This window comes from Larimichthys crocea, chromosome XIII, assembly GCF_000972845.2.
Source record: "Larimichthys crocea isolate SSNF chromosome XIII, L_crocea_2.0, whole genome shotgun sequence".
NCBI classification, from domain to species: domain Eukaryota; kingdom Metazoa; phylum Chordata; class Actinopteri; family Sciaenidae; genus Larimichthys; species Larimichthys crocea.
Genome location: NC_040023.1, coordinates 48,587,399 through 48,600,198, shown reverse-complemented (window position 1 = coordinate 48,600,198; position 12,800 = coordinate 48,587,399). Strand labels below are relative to the sequence as shown.

Sequence of the window (12,800 nt, the reverse complement as noted above, 5' to 3'; positions counted from 1 at the left end):
AGGGTGTGACCGGATGTTGCATGTTTTATTCTGCCAGACTTGACGTTGGTGTCTCGCGCCGTCTCTGTCTCTGAGCAGCGCGAGCGGCTAGCTGTTAAACCTCGGATGGTTCCGTTCAGCCTCCGACAGGTCCAAAAACTTAAAGTTTAGACCGGTTCGAAACCGGAAGCTGAAACTTTTATTTTCGTGTTTTCTTTTTTTTTTTTTTTTTTCTGTTCTTCGTGTTTTTCCGGGGTCGGGTCGGCCAGGAATGTGATTGTCGGGTTCTGGGACGGCTTTCGTTCTGGGTTGTAAGAGAAAGGAAGAACCGTACCCAACGGCCCGGCTCACGATGAGAGCGCTGGTCCCTCCTGAGTCTCGTCTGAACCTCCCATACATGCCGAGCCCTCCCCAAACCGGCTCCGACCTCAGCACCGAGCCGCCCGGGCCACATCTCCATCACCGACCCGCTGCTGGACTACGACCTGCTGATGAGGAGCTGGGAGGCGGCTGGGTGCGAGCGGGAACGGGACGACGGGGACGTCGTGGGTGCGGGCCGGTGAGCCGGCCCTGTGCCGGCACACAGGGGGCTGCCGGGCCGGCCTGGTGTGCTGACCCCCTGCGGCTGCTGTAAGGAGTGCGGGAACTGGAGTGTCAGGAGTTTGCGACCCGGGGTACCGGAGGAGGCGTTTTACTGATCTGCGGGGGGACCGGGCTGCGGTGCCAGGCGGACCGCCGGTCCGCAGGTGGCGGAGGAGAGGAGGAGAGGAGAGGAGAATGAAGAGGAGTAGGCTGTGATGTGTGTGAGCAGCAGGAGGCGCTGTGCGGCTCTGATGGACTAACATAAATGAACCTGTGTCAGTTCAGAGAGGGCCGCGTTCACCAAAACAAAAATGAAGACCAGGGGAGGGGAACGTGCAAGGAAAGGTAAAACTGAGGAGAGAGTGTGTGTGTTGTGTGTTTCTGTGTGTGTGTGTTTGTGTGGTGTGTGTGTGCTTAGTGTGTGTGTGTGAGGTTGTGTGTGTGTGGTGTGTGTGTTTGGTCTGTGTGTATTTATGTGCTGTCTGTGTGTGTCGTGTTCTGTGTGTAGTGTGTTTCGTGTGTCTGTGTGTGTTGTGTGTGTGTGTGTGTGTGTTGTTTTCGTGTGTCTGTGTGTGTGTGTGAGAACAGGTGAGATGACGGACAAAGGTGAGGCGAAGGACAGGTGAGAGGCCAGGTGAGGGAGAGACAGTGAGAGGAGACAGGTGAGGGAGACGGAAGAAAGTGAGGAGCAGGTGAGGAGGAGGTACAGGGTGAGGGAGACAGTGGGAAGACGTGTGAGGGAGACAGGTTGAGAGGACAGACCGGTGAGAGAGACATGTGAGGGAGACAGGTTAGGGAGAGACAGGTGAGAGGAGAAAGGTGAGAGAGAGGATGGAGAGAGGAAGGTGAGAGAGAAAGGTGAGGGAGACAGTGAGTGCAGAGAGGACAGTGGTGAGGAGGGACAGGTGAGAGAGACAGGTGAGGGAGAAAGGTGAGGGAGACAGGTGAGAGAGACAGGTGAGGGAGACAGGTGAGAGCAGACAGGTGAGGGAGACAGGTGAGAGAGACAGTGAGAGGAAAGTGAGGGAGAACGGTGAGAGAGACAGGTGAGGGAGAGACAGGTGAGGAGAGACAGGTGAGGGAGGAAAGAGACAAGGTGAGGGAGACAGGTGAGAGAGGACAGGTGAGGAGACAGGTGAGAGAGGACAGGTGAGAGAGACAGTGGAGGAGACAGGTGAGAGAGAGACAGTGTGAGAGAGAGACAGGTGAGAGAGCAGGATGTGAGGAGAGAGACAGGTGAGGAGACAGGTGAGAGAGAGACAGGTGAGAGAGACAGGTGAGAGAAGAGAGGTGAGGAGAGACAGGTGAGAGAGACAGGTGAGGGAGAGACAGGTGCAGGGGAGCAGGTGAGAGAGAAAGGTGATGAGAGAGTAGACAGGTGAGAGAGAAAGGTGAGGGAGACAGGTGAGAGGACAGGTGAGGGAGAGACAGGTGAGAGAGGGGCAGTGAGATGGAGAACGGTGAGGGAGACGGTGAGAGAGACAGGTGAGAGAGACAGGTGAGAGACAGAGACATGAGGGGAGCAGGTGGAGAAGACAGGTGAGAAGAGACAGGTGGAGAGAGACAGGTGAGGGAGAGACAGGTGAGAGAGAAGTGGAGCGAGACAGGTGAGAGAGAAAGGTGAGAGGAGAGGGAGACAGGTGAGGAGGACAGGTGAGAGGCAGAGACAGGGTGAGAGAGAGACAGGTGAGAGGAGGAGAAGAGACGTGAGGAGACAGGTGAGAGAGACAGGTGACGGGAAGGTGAAGAGAGAAAGGTGAGAGAGACAGGTGAGGAGAGAAAGGTGAGAGAGGGAGAGACAGGTGAGAGTGAGACAGCGTAGGGAGAGAGAGTGAGGAGCAGACAGGTGAGAAATCTCTCACCTGTCTCTCTCACCTGTCTCTCCCTCACCTGTCTCTCTCACCTGTCTCTCTCTAACCTCTCTCCCTCACCTGTCTCTCTCACCTGTCCCTCTCTCATCTCTCTCTCTCACCTGTCTCCCTCACCTGTCTCTCTCTCACCTGTCTCTCTCACCTCTTTCTCTCACCTGTCTCTCTCACCTGTCTCTCTCTCACCTCTCTCCCTCACCTGTCTCTCTCACCTGTCTCTCTCTCACTTGTCTCTCCCTCACCTGTCTCTCTCACCTGTCTCCCTCACCTGTCTCTCTCTCACCTGTCTCCCTCACCTGTCTCTCTCACCTGTCTCTCCCTCACCTGTCTCTCTCACCTGTCTCTCTCACCTGTCTCCCTCACCTGTCTCTCTCACCTGTCTCTCCCTCACCTGTCTCTCTCACCTGTCTCTCTCACCTGTCTCCCTCACCTGTCTCTCTCACCTGTCTCTCCCTCACCTGTCTCTCTCACCTGTCTCTCTCACCTGTCTCCCTCACCTGTCTCTCTCACCTGTCTCTCCCTCACCTGTCTCTCTCACCTGTCTCCCTCACCTGTCTCCCTCACCTGTCTCTCTCACCTGTCTCCCTGTCAGTGCCCATCATTAAGGTCCCCCCTCACAGCCAGGTGAACCGGTCCGGCAGCAGTCTGGTCTTCCTGTGCGAGGTGTTTGCGTTTCCGATGGCGCTGGTGGAGTGGAGGAAGGAGGGGCGTGACGTGGTGCTGCCTGGAGACGACCCGCACATCTCAGTGCAGGTGAGGCTCAGAGACCAGAACCAGAACCAGTTGTGCTGCCATAGGATTAGACTGCCGGGGGACTTCATCTCTGTCTGTCTCAGGGTGATGCCTAGTCAGGCACGGTATTGGTTGCAGATGCAGACACTGGAAACTCTCTGCTGTGGTCCTGACGTCCACTACACATGTTACTGTCATTACTGCTGCCATATCTGCTACTGTAATCATTTACAAATAAAATCTGATTTAGAACCAGAACCAGAACCCTCAGACTGAGTCCTGCTCTGTCTCCACAGTCTCGGGGCGGTCCTCTGAAATTCGAGCTCTCCAGTTGGCTGCAGATCGAGGGGGCGGGGCCAGAGGACTCAGGAACCTATCGCTGCATTGCTCGTAACAACCTGGGGTCAGTCTCCGCCTCCGCGGTGCTGGGCGTGCTGGGAGCAGGTGAGACAGGAAGTTAACGTGGTTAACTTACATGTAGTGTCAGTCCTCTACTTCCTGTTTGATGACCTCACTTCCTGTGTCTGTCTGTCAGAGGAGCTGTCGTCCTATCTGGCCAATAGCGTGTCAGAGATGAAGCAGCTGATGGATGCCACGGACTACGAGCAGGACTTTTACTGACCCACAGGTGATGTCACTTCCTGTGGTCGGTGGGATCAGGTGATCGTCGTCATATTAAATATTAATCATGTTATGGGGACGCTGTGACACGGAGCCTCAGCATGTTGAGCGTGTTGTCGACGTCGCAGGTTCGAGCTCGAGTCGCGTGTCCGTAAAACTTATATAAATAAAGTTTAAAACAACAAACAGTGTTTGTGTTCCTTCATCACATGACCAGCTGTGACATCATCCAGCGAGACACCGCAGGGGCCAATCAAATACAGGCAAGTACGACACACTTCCTGTTTCACTGTTGTGCAGAACGTTGGCTCTCGTCTGATTGGCTGTCCTGTGACTGACCCTTGGCTGATTGGCTGAGTTCATAGAGTACGTGAGTCCTTGAAGTGGTCTTGAGCAGAAACTGAAGGATCTTAGAGACTCCCACAGACGGGATCAGGACTGTGACTGCACGCTGACCTCCTGTCTGCTGAATATGAAGCCGATCTGTGGGAGACTTCCTGGAACAGATTCAGACCGCAGGAAGTTCAAACTCCTCAGAGACAGGAAGTCCTCTCTGAACAAACATGTGGTGAATCTATTAACCAATGGAAACACAGCGTCTGTTCAACAGTTCAGACTTTAAAGTCTCCCTCTGTCTTCGAGTTTCACCAACACAAGTCATGTTTTCAGATAGCAGCCAACAGAACCGGGCTCAGCAGCCGGACCAGGGTTGGAGCGCAGTCCAACAGGGAATAGAGTTACAGTACAGAGGTGACACTGCTGGTTCAGAGGTTCTGTTGCTGTGTTCACTGTTAGACTGGACACTGCCGGTTCAGAGGTTCTGTTCTGATGCTCATAGCTCATAGCTTTAGTTCAGCTTTAGTACTCGGTCTTTGTTCTCTGATCTTCTGTTTGTCCTGTTAACTGTGAACACTGTGATGTCTGTGACATATCGAGGTGTAGCTGTCCTGTCCTTCAGACTGGACCTTTAAAAGCTGAATTAGCTGAAGAAAACATAAAAACATGAATGTTGTTCTGCAGAGTCTGATGATAATCAGCTGGTGGAGCCATTAATCACGATGGTTTGAGTCACATGATTCATGTTCCAAATCAAATGTTCAGCCGTCCACAGACTTTTGGACACAAACAGACTGAGAAGACGTTTGTCTTCATAGAGAAACATTTTTCCAACCAGGATGAAAAACAGACGGAAACTTTCTGTCTGTTTGTCTTCATCGAAAACACATGAAACTGGATCAACTCCAGCTGCTCTGTGATTTACAGAGTTTATGATGGACAGTGAAGTAACATGCTGATAACTGGAGCTGCTGTTAGCTCATGTTAGCTCGTGTTAGCTCAGTCTGTTAGCTGCTGTTAGCTCGTGTTAGCTCAGTCAGTTAGCTGCTGTTAGCACTGGGGCGTTGATGGGGGAATGCTGACGGGGAGTGGAGTCAGTGTCGTGTCAGAACAGGAGCTGGCCACATGGTCAGTGTAACCGGGCTCAGCAGCATGTATGGACGGCGGGCAGCATGGAGCAGGGTCAAACCCAGAACCTTCCACACTGATGATGTCACAGCCGCTCGTCTGTGACAGGAAGCGTGTTCATGTTCACGCCATGTGTCATGGAGGATCATTAATTATTCATTAGGAAGTCCGTCCTGGGATGACCCGGTCCACATGGGGTCCATGTCCAGGACCTGGACCTGGACCTGGACCAGGTCCTGGTCCATGTCCTGGTCCAGGTCCTGGTTTGGGTCCATGTCTTGGTCCAGGTCCATATCCTAGTTCGGGTCCTGGTCCAGGTTCTGGTTCTGGTCTGCTTGTGTCTGAATGTTGAAGTCTGCAGCTCGTCTGTGAATCCAGGAAATACCACTGATTCACTGCAACATGCAAATGACTTCCAGACGTCAGCGGCCAATCAGAGCGGCTCCCTGGAGCCTGGAAACACACAGCATGAAGTATACATGTACTTTCACTACACGAGAGTACTACATGGCGCGCAGAGTACTCGAGTACTACATGGCGCTCAGAGTACTCGAGTACTTGCACTCAGCATGTTGGTGGTTGACTATGACATGTTGTGGAGAGAAGGTTTGATGATTAAAATGCATCAAATGGGAATTGAGGGAAACTTATTTAACTGGGTTATGGATTTTTTAAGGGAAAGAGTTATTCAGGTTAAAATTGGATCAGAGATATCAGAAAGCTATATTGTAGAGAATGGTACGCCGCAGGGGAGTGTTATAAGTCCTACACTATTTACAATAATGATAAATGATATTTTTGATAATATACCTACAGGAATGGGAAGATCTCTGTTTGCAGATGATGGGGCATTATGGAAGAGGGGAGGCAACATAGATCATATAGTTAAGAAATTACAGGAAGGGATAGATCAAGTGGAAAAATGGGGAGCAGAATGGGGTTTTTAAATATCTCGTGAAAAAAGTTGAAGTAATGTTCTTCTCAAAAAAGAAAATCAGTGAAAATAAAAAGTTAAACATATGGAAAGAATTTAGAAAGAGGAAACAGCATGGCGATTCTTGGGATTGTTGATTTTTGATCTAGATTAACCATGGAAAAGAACATGTGAAGGGATATTAAAAAAAGTAAGGGAGTGTTAACATGTATAGATTTGGACTGGGCTAAATTGGGAGCTGATTTTCGTGTCCTTAAAATAATATATACGGACAGTAATAGATCAGAATAGACTAGCGGTAGTGTGGGGTACGGATCAGCAGCTAAAACAGGGTTACACAGCTAGATATGATTCAGTCAACGAGCAGTAGAAATATGCTCGGAGCAAAAAACAGCTCCAGTTTGTTCCCTTCAGGTGAAGCAGCAGAAATGCCATTAGGGGTAAGGAGAAGCAGCTAATAGCCAATTATTGGATAAATTTAAAAGGACATAAGGAAGACCATCCAACAAAAAGAGCTTGAAATGTTGTTGGGAAAAGGGGAGAGAGCAAAAATCAAGCTTGTTTGGGTGGGTCAGTGAGGGAAATAGCAGAGCAACTAAAAAGTAAAGGAAATAGAAGTCAGCCAACAGTTTCGTGGACGACAATACCCGAATGGACATACACCGAAGCAAGTGTAGATCTAAAAATTGGGACATTAAAAGAAGAAATAAAACAGTGGACTTGGTACAAGAATTTTAATACTATAAGATGAAAAGTAGGGGAATAATTATTTATATACCAGACGGATCAAAAGAACCAAAAACAAGGACAACAGGTGCAGCAGTAGTGGGTTCCAGTCATAATAAACAAAGTATTTAAAAAGAACTTCAGATCATTTAATGTGTATGAGCGTGGAACTTTGTGCAATAGTATGGCATAGAATGGGTGGAGGACAGGGCGGACATGGAAGATAATACATATGTAAGCGATTCAATCTCATCACTCTAAGCATTAAAGCAGAAACGCAAAAATCACATCGGGAAATATTATTGAATCATGGTTGAGAACATCCAGAATTAGACCTCAGCAGGGGAGGGAATAACATTAATGTGTGGTACCAGCGCTATTAACATGACAGAAAAAGCGATCAAATGGCAAGGAGGCCAGAAAGAAAGAAGGGTGGAAATGAAAAAGTAAAATTATGCAAAAGCAGAAGGAAAAGTTGAATATTGGGAAAGAAATAATTAATCAATGGAAACAATATTGGAAAATCCAGGAAAAGGGGAGACATGTATATAAACTACAGGATGAGGTAGGTGAGGTGGGGTGGAGGTATCAGAGTGGAACAGGTGACCATGAGCAGACTAAGAACAGGGCACAGTAAACTGAATAACACACTCACATAATAGGGAAAACATCCAACTGGTCTAGTGTAGCTGGGGAGAGAGACCGTGGAGCATGTGGATGGACTGAATGGACATGGATTGAACGGAGAGGAAGAGATGATGGCAGGTGTTGGGAGGACCAGGGAGCAGTGGAGAAAAGTTTCAAAGTTAATAGAATAGTGGTGAAATGTAAGAAGGGAGAAACTCTCATGAGATATTGGTTTCAACGGGGGTTAATAAAAAGAATTTAAAAAAGGGAAAGGAAATTAAATAGAAAAAAAGTTAAAGGTCCAGAAGATTGGCGGTATACACTATAAGGATGCAGACTGCCGTAAAACTCCAAGAAGAAGAAGAATGTTGGTGGCTGAGCTGCAGTTCCTCCGGTGGCCGCTGGTGTCCTCCTGGCCCGCGGGGGGGCGGCAGAGAGCGGCTCCGACACACAAACAGAGCCGGCCTGTGTTTACATGCAGCTAGCTTTAGCTTTAGCGCCGTGACGTTTTTATCCTAATTAACCAGCTGTTAATAAAACACTGACGTCCAGCCCCGTCTGATTGGAGGGGCGTTGACTTCCGGAGGGCGCCGATGTTTTAAAAATCATCGACGATAAACCGACCAACAGGTAATCAGATTACATCAGGTAACCATGGTAACGATCCACAGGTAATCAGATTACATCAGGTAAACAGGTTAACATACGATACGGTACTGGTAGATCCACAGGTAATCAGATTACAATCAGGTAAATGAACGATCACGTACGATTTATACGGTAACGATGGTCGATCACAGGTAAAGATTCACAGGTAAAACATCACAGAATCAGTAAGTACATGTAACATCACAGGTAATCAGATTACATACATCAGGTAACGCATGGTAACGATCCAAGACACTTTGAACTCTCAGGATGGTCTGACGTTCAGATTTATACACGTTAGTTTTTGTAGTTTTGTAGTTTGTAGTTCTTTCTCTTACGCTGTGTTGAAGTGAGTAAAGTTAAATCTTTATAGAAACATAAATTATTAAATGTTCTTTATTATGAATTGTCAGATTCGAAGCTCCACCATGGTCAGACAGCCAAGCGGAGGACAGGTTGACAGTGAGTCTCAGAGACTACGTCAGGTTTTAGACAGTCCTGCGGGGACGTCACAGAGACTACGTCCAGGTTTTAGACAGTCTGCGGGGACGTCACGGAGACTACGTCCCAGGTTTTTAGACAGAGTCTGGGGGGACGTCACGGAGACTACGTCCAGGTTTTAGAGTCTGGGGGACGTCACAGAGACTACGTCCAGGTTTTAGACAGTCTGTGGGGACGTCACGGAGACTAGTCCAGGTTTTAGACAGTCTGTGGGGACGTCTCAGGAGACTACGTCCAGGTTTTTAGACAGTCCCTGACGTCGGGGACACGTCACGGAGGACTACGCGTCCAGGTTTAGACAGTCTGCGGGGACGTCACGAGAGGACAGTGGACGACAAACTCCAGGTTTTAGACAGTCTGCGGGGGACGTCACGAGGACTACATCCAGGTTTTAGACAGTCTGTGGGGACGTCCAGAGACACGTCCAGGTTTTAGACAGTCTGCGTCTGCGGGGACGTCACGGAGACTACATTCAGCGTGCGTCCTTTTAGACAGTCTGCGGGGACGTCAACGCACGAGACTACGTCCAGGTTTTAGACAGTGCGGGGACGTCACGGAGACTACGTCCAGGTTTAAGAAACAGTCTGCGGGGCGTCACAGAGACGACGTCCAGGTTTTAGACAGTCTGTGGGGACGTCACGGAGACTACGTCCAGGTTTTAGACAGTCTGCGGGGACGTCTCAGAGACTACGTCCAGGTTTTAGACAGTCTGCGGGGACGTCACGGAGACTACGTCCAGGTTTGTGACATGCTGTCTCTGTCTCCAGGTGTTTTGTACCTCGTTTTAGACAGTCTGTGGGGACGTCTCAAAGACTACGTCCAGGTTTTAGACAGTCTGCGGGGACGTCACGGAGACTACGTCCAGGTTTGTGACATGCTGTCTCTGTCTCCAGGTGTTTTGTACCTACTGCAGTGAAGTCTGTGACGCGGGTTCGATTCCCTGTCAGACCGCCTCTTTGTCAGGTGTCAGGCAGGAAGTGGGCGGGCTCAGGGACAGGAAGCTCTGAGAGCTGGCCATGCTGCAGCTCCGCCACCACAGAAGAAGAGAGAGGAGACGCGGGACCTGACGGAGGTTCAGGAGAGACGGAGGCGAAGAGGACGAGACTGGACGGCTCAGTGTCAGCGCCCTCTACAGGCTGCACAGAGGACGCCAAACCGACCAATAGAGAGAGAGTCCCTGGGTCATGTGATGAACCAGGAAGCGAGAGCTGCTCCACAGGAAGTGCTTCAGGTGTGTCAGACGGCGTCTCGTCCAGACTTCCTCCTGCAGAGCACGGCGAGGACGGCAGAGCTGAGGTGATGAGGCGTGATGTCATCGCACGCTGTGACATCACTCCTGAGGTCAAACGCTGTAACGTGTGTGTGTGTGTGTGTGTGTGTGTGTGTGTGTGTGTGTCAGCTGCAGAGCGTGGCGTCTCTGAAGGTCACCATCCAGCAGAGCAGCGAGAGCCGAGAGTTCGGACAGACGGAGCGGACAGGTGGACTCCACTGTCACCTCTGTAACCTCACCTGTCGCTCTCTGCAGGTACACACACACACACACACACACACACACCTGAGTCTGCTGTCACGGTGCGCAGGTGAACCTGTGTGTGTGTGTGTGTGTGTGTGTGTGTGTGTGTGTGTGTGTGTGTGTTCAGGTGTTTCAGGAGCACATGACCGGATCAGAACACCTGCGGAGACTGAATGACATCACACAGTGTATCAGCGTCAAAACACACACTCTGCAGGACAGGTATGAACACACACACACACTCTGCAGGACAGGTATGAACACATACACACACACACACACTGCAGGACAGGTATGAACACACACACACACACTGCAGGACAGGTATGAACACACACACACACACTCTGCAGGACAGGTATGAACACACACTCTGACCTCTGACCTGCAGGGGGCGTCGGCCTGACACGCCGCGCTGGTGCGACACCTGTCAGACTCACTTCAGCGGTGATGTCATCACCCATCGACAGACAAAACAGCACAAGGTGAGAAACACTGATGACATCACAGTCAGAGCTGGCTTTGATTGGTCAGAGGGTTTGTGAGGTCACTGGCTACGATCACACCTGCTGCTCACCTGTGTTAGCATGCTAGAGTTAGCTTTGTCATTGTTTCCAAGGGTCCTTGAAACCCTGGAAAGTCTTTGAAAAGTCCTTCGACTGTTGATCCATCACTTAAAATCAACAGGAAGTGACATCAGACCACACATGGAGATGTGCTCTGATTGGTGATAGGATCACCGTGGTAACACCAGGTGCGTGTGTGTGTGTCCAGGTGTGTAAGCAGCTGTGTCGTCCCTTCTGCCCGGTGTGTAAACGTCACTTCAGGACGCCCAGGAAGTTTGTGGAGCACATGAAGTCTGCAGAGCACAAGCAGCAGGTGAGACCACAGGTCGCGTGTCCACAGGTCGCGTGTCCACAGGTCGCGTGTCCACAGGTCATGTGCAGTGAGTATGATTGATTCTCCGTCTGTCTCCTCCCAGGTGCATCTAGAGGAGGCTCAGGAGGAGGAGCTTATCACGGTGGACGCTGTTGGCTGCTTTGAGGAGGAAGAAGAAGAAGAGGTGGACGTAGCTGATGGAGAAGAAGAGGAGGAGGTGGAGGAGAAGGTGGACGTAGCTGATGAAGAGGAGGAGGAGGTGGTGGACGTAGCTGATGGAGAAGAAGAGGAGGAGGTGGTGGAGAAGGTGGACGTAGCTGATGAAGAAGAAGAGGAGGAGGTGGAGGAGAAGGTGGACGTAGCTGATGAAGAAGAGGAGGAGGAGGAGGTGGTGGACGTAGCTGATGGAGAAGAGGAGGGTGTAGGAAGAGACGACACAGAGGACAAAGTGCTGGAGGTACCTGAAGCTTCAGCGACGGTTGTTTCAGTGTTAGATGAACGTTGTGTGAACGCTTTGTGTGTTTGTTGCAGGCAGCTGACGCACAGGAAACACACAGAGAGGCATATGACCCCCACACCATATATGGTATGTCCTGTGGTTACCATAGTAACTGTTGTCAATAGATTTTGAGCGTGTCTGATGATTTCTGCCTGGCAACCAGCTGCTCCAATCAGAGTGGAGCAACACACATCAGCTGAGACAGTGAAAGCCTCGAAAGTTTACCTTCAAACAAGTGACCACGATCACCGAGCCGTAGGTCGTATCAATGAACAAACGTGATCATCAGCATCCTGAAGTCTTCCTGAACGTCTACATGTATAATGTGTGTGGACAAAGTTAGAAATATGTCCTGTAGAGCGAGGTAAAGAACTGGTACGTCTGCCTTCGTCTGCTCTCTGTTAACATGGAGTGAATGTGATCCTGACACGTCTGAGCTCACAGAGCCAAAACTAAAAGTGTGACGCTTCAGCAGCAACATGTGAGCGAGCAGCACGACATGACCACACTTTGAAGTTCACATTATTTCTGTGGTCTGTGCCGCTGAGAGCAGTTTGAACACGGTTTAAACACAGATCTCTCTTCGTCTTTTTAGGGGGCGGATCTCGGAAGCCGTCGTCCATTAGCTACGCGTTAGCACGCCTGTCAGCTCAGGATCACGTGACATTAGCATGTTTTAAGTCATGTGATGTGTTTGTTTGTTTCAGGGTTACTATGACAACCCCAAAGTGTGCGCTCTGTACGTCATGAAGGGGACGCTGGAAGGTGAGTCCTGACGCCGTTAGCATGTAGCATGTAGCTGACGTAGCCGATGCTAACCTTCCTTTTCCTGTCGTGGACAGACGTGCCCAAACTCCAGCCTCACCCCGGCCTGGAGAAACACGAGGAAGAGGACGAAGACGAGGAGGAGACGGAGGGTGGCGAGGAAGGCGGGAAGAAAAAAGTCCCGCCGGGTTCGAAGTTACAGGTCCGGTCCGGCCCGCGAACACCGAACCCGTACGCCGCCGACAACAGCAGCCTCATGTTCCCCATCCTGGTGGCGTTTGGCGTGTTCATCCCGACGCTGTTCTGCCTCTGTCGGCTGTGAGCGGGCGACGGAGGCGGGCGGAGACGCGTCCGTCTGACGTGAGACTATGAAGACGGAGGGGGCGGGGTCAGGGGGCGGGGTTAAGGTGACATCAGCACAGGTAAAGCAAACACAGAGGACAAAAAAAAAAAAAAAAAAAA

At 50.5% G+C, this 12,800-nt stretch overlaps 2 protein-coding genes across 2 annotated transcripts in view; both read left to right on the top strand.

Annotated features, from left to right (window-relative positions):
* The window catches only part of LOC113747500 (kazal-type serine protease inhibitor domain-containing protein 1-like), an 18,807-nt gene extending 14,811 nt beyond the window's left edge, over positions 1-3,996 (top strand). Inside the window, exons 2-4 of the mRNA XM_027287481.1 lie at positions 3,022-3,182; positions 3,458-3,605; positions 3,697-3,996. Of these exons, the coding sequence (XP_027143282.1) occupies positions 3,022-3,182; positions 3,458-3,605; positions 3,697-3,782 (395 nt within the window). The 3' untranslated portion in view covers positions 3,783-3,996. The remainder of the gene's footprint in view (positions 1-3,021; positions 3,183-3,457; positions 3,606-3,696) is intronic.
* An 8,237-nt stretch (positions 3,997-12,233) lies between these two features.
* LOC113747501 (malectin-like) lies at positions 12,234-12,800 on the top strand. Its single transcript, XM_027287482.1, has 2 exons — positions 12,234-12,338; positions 12,416-12,800. Exons 1-2 carry the CDS (start codon positions 12,320-12,322, stop codon positions 12,658-12,660), a joined length of 264 nt encoding a protein of 87 aa, XP_027143283.1. The 5' UTR covers positions 12,234-12,319; the 3' UTR covers positions 12,661-12,800.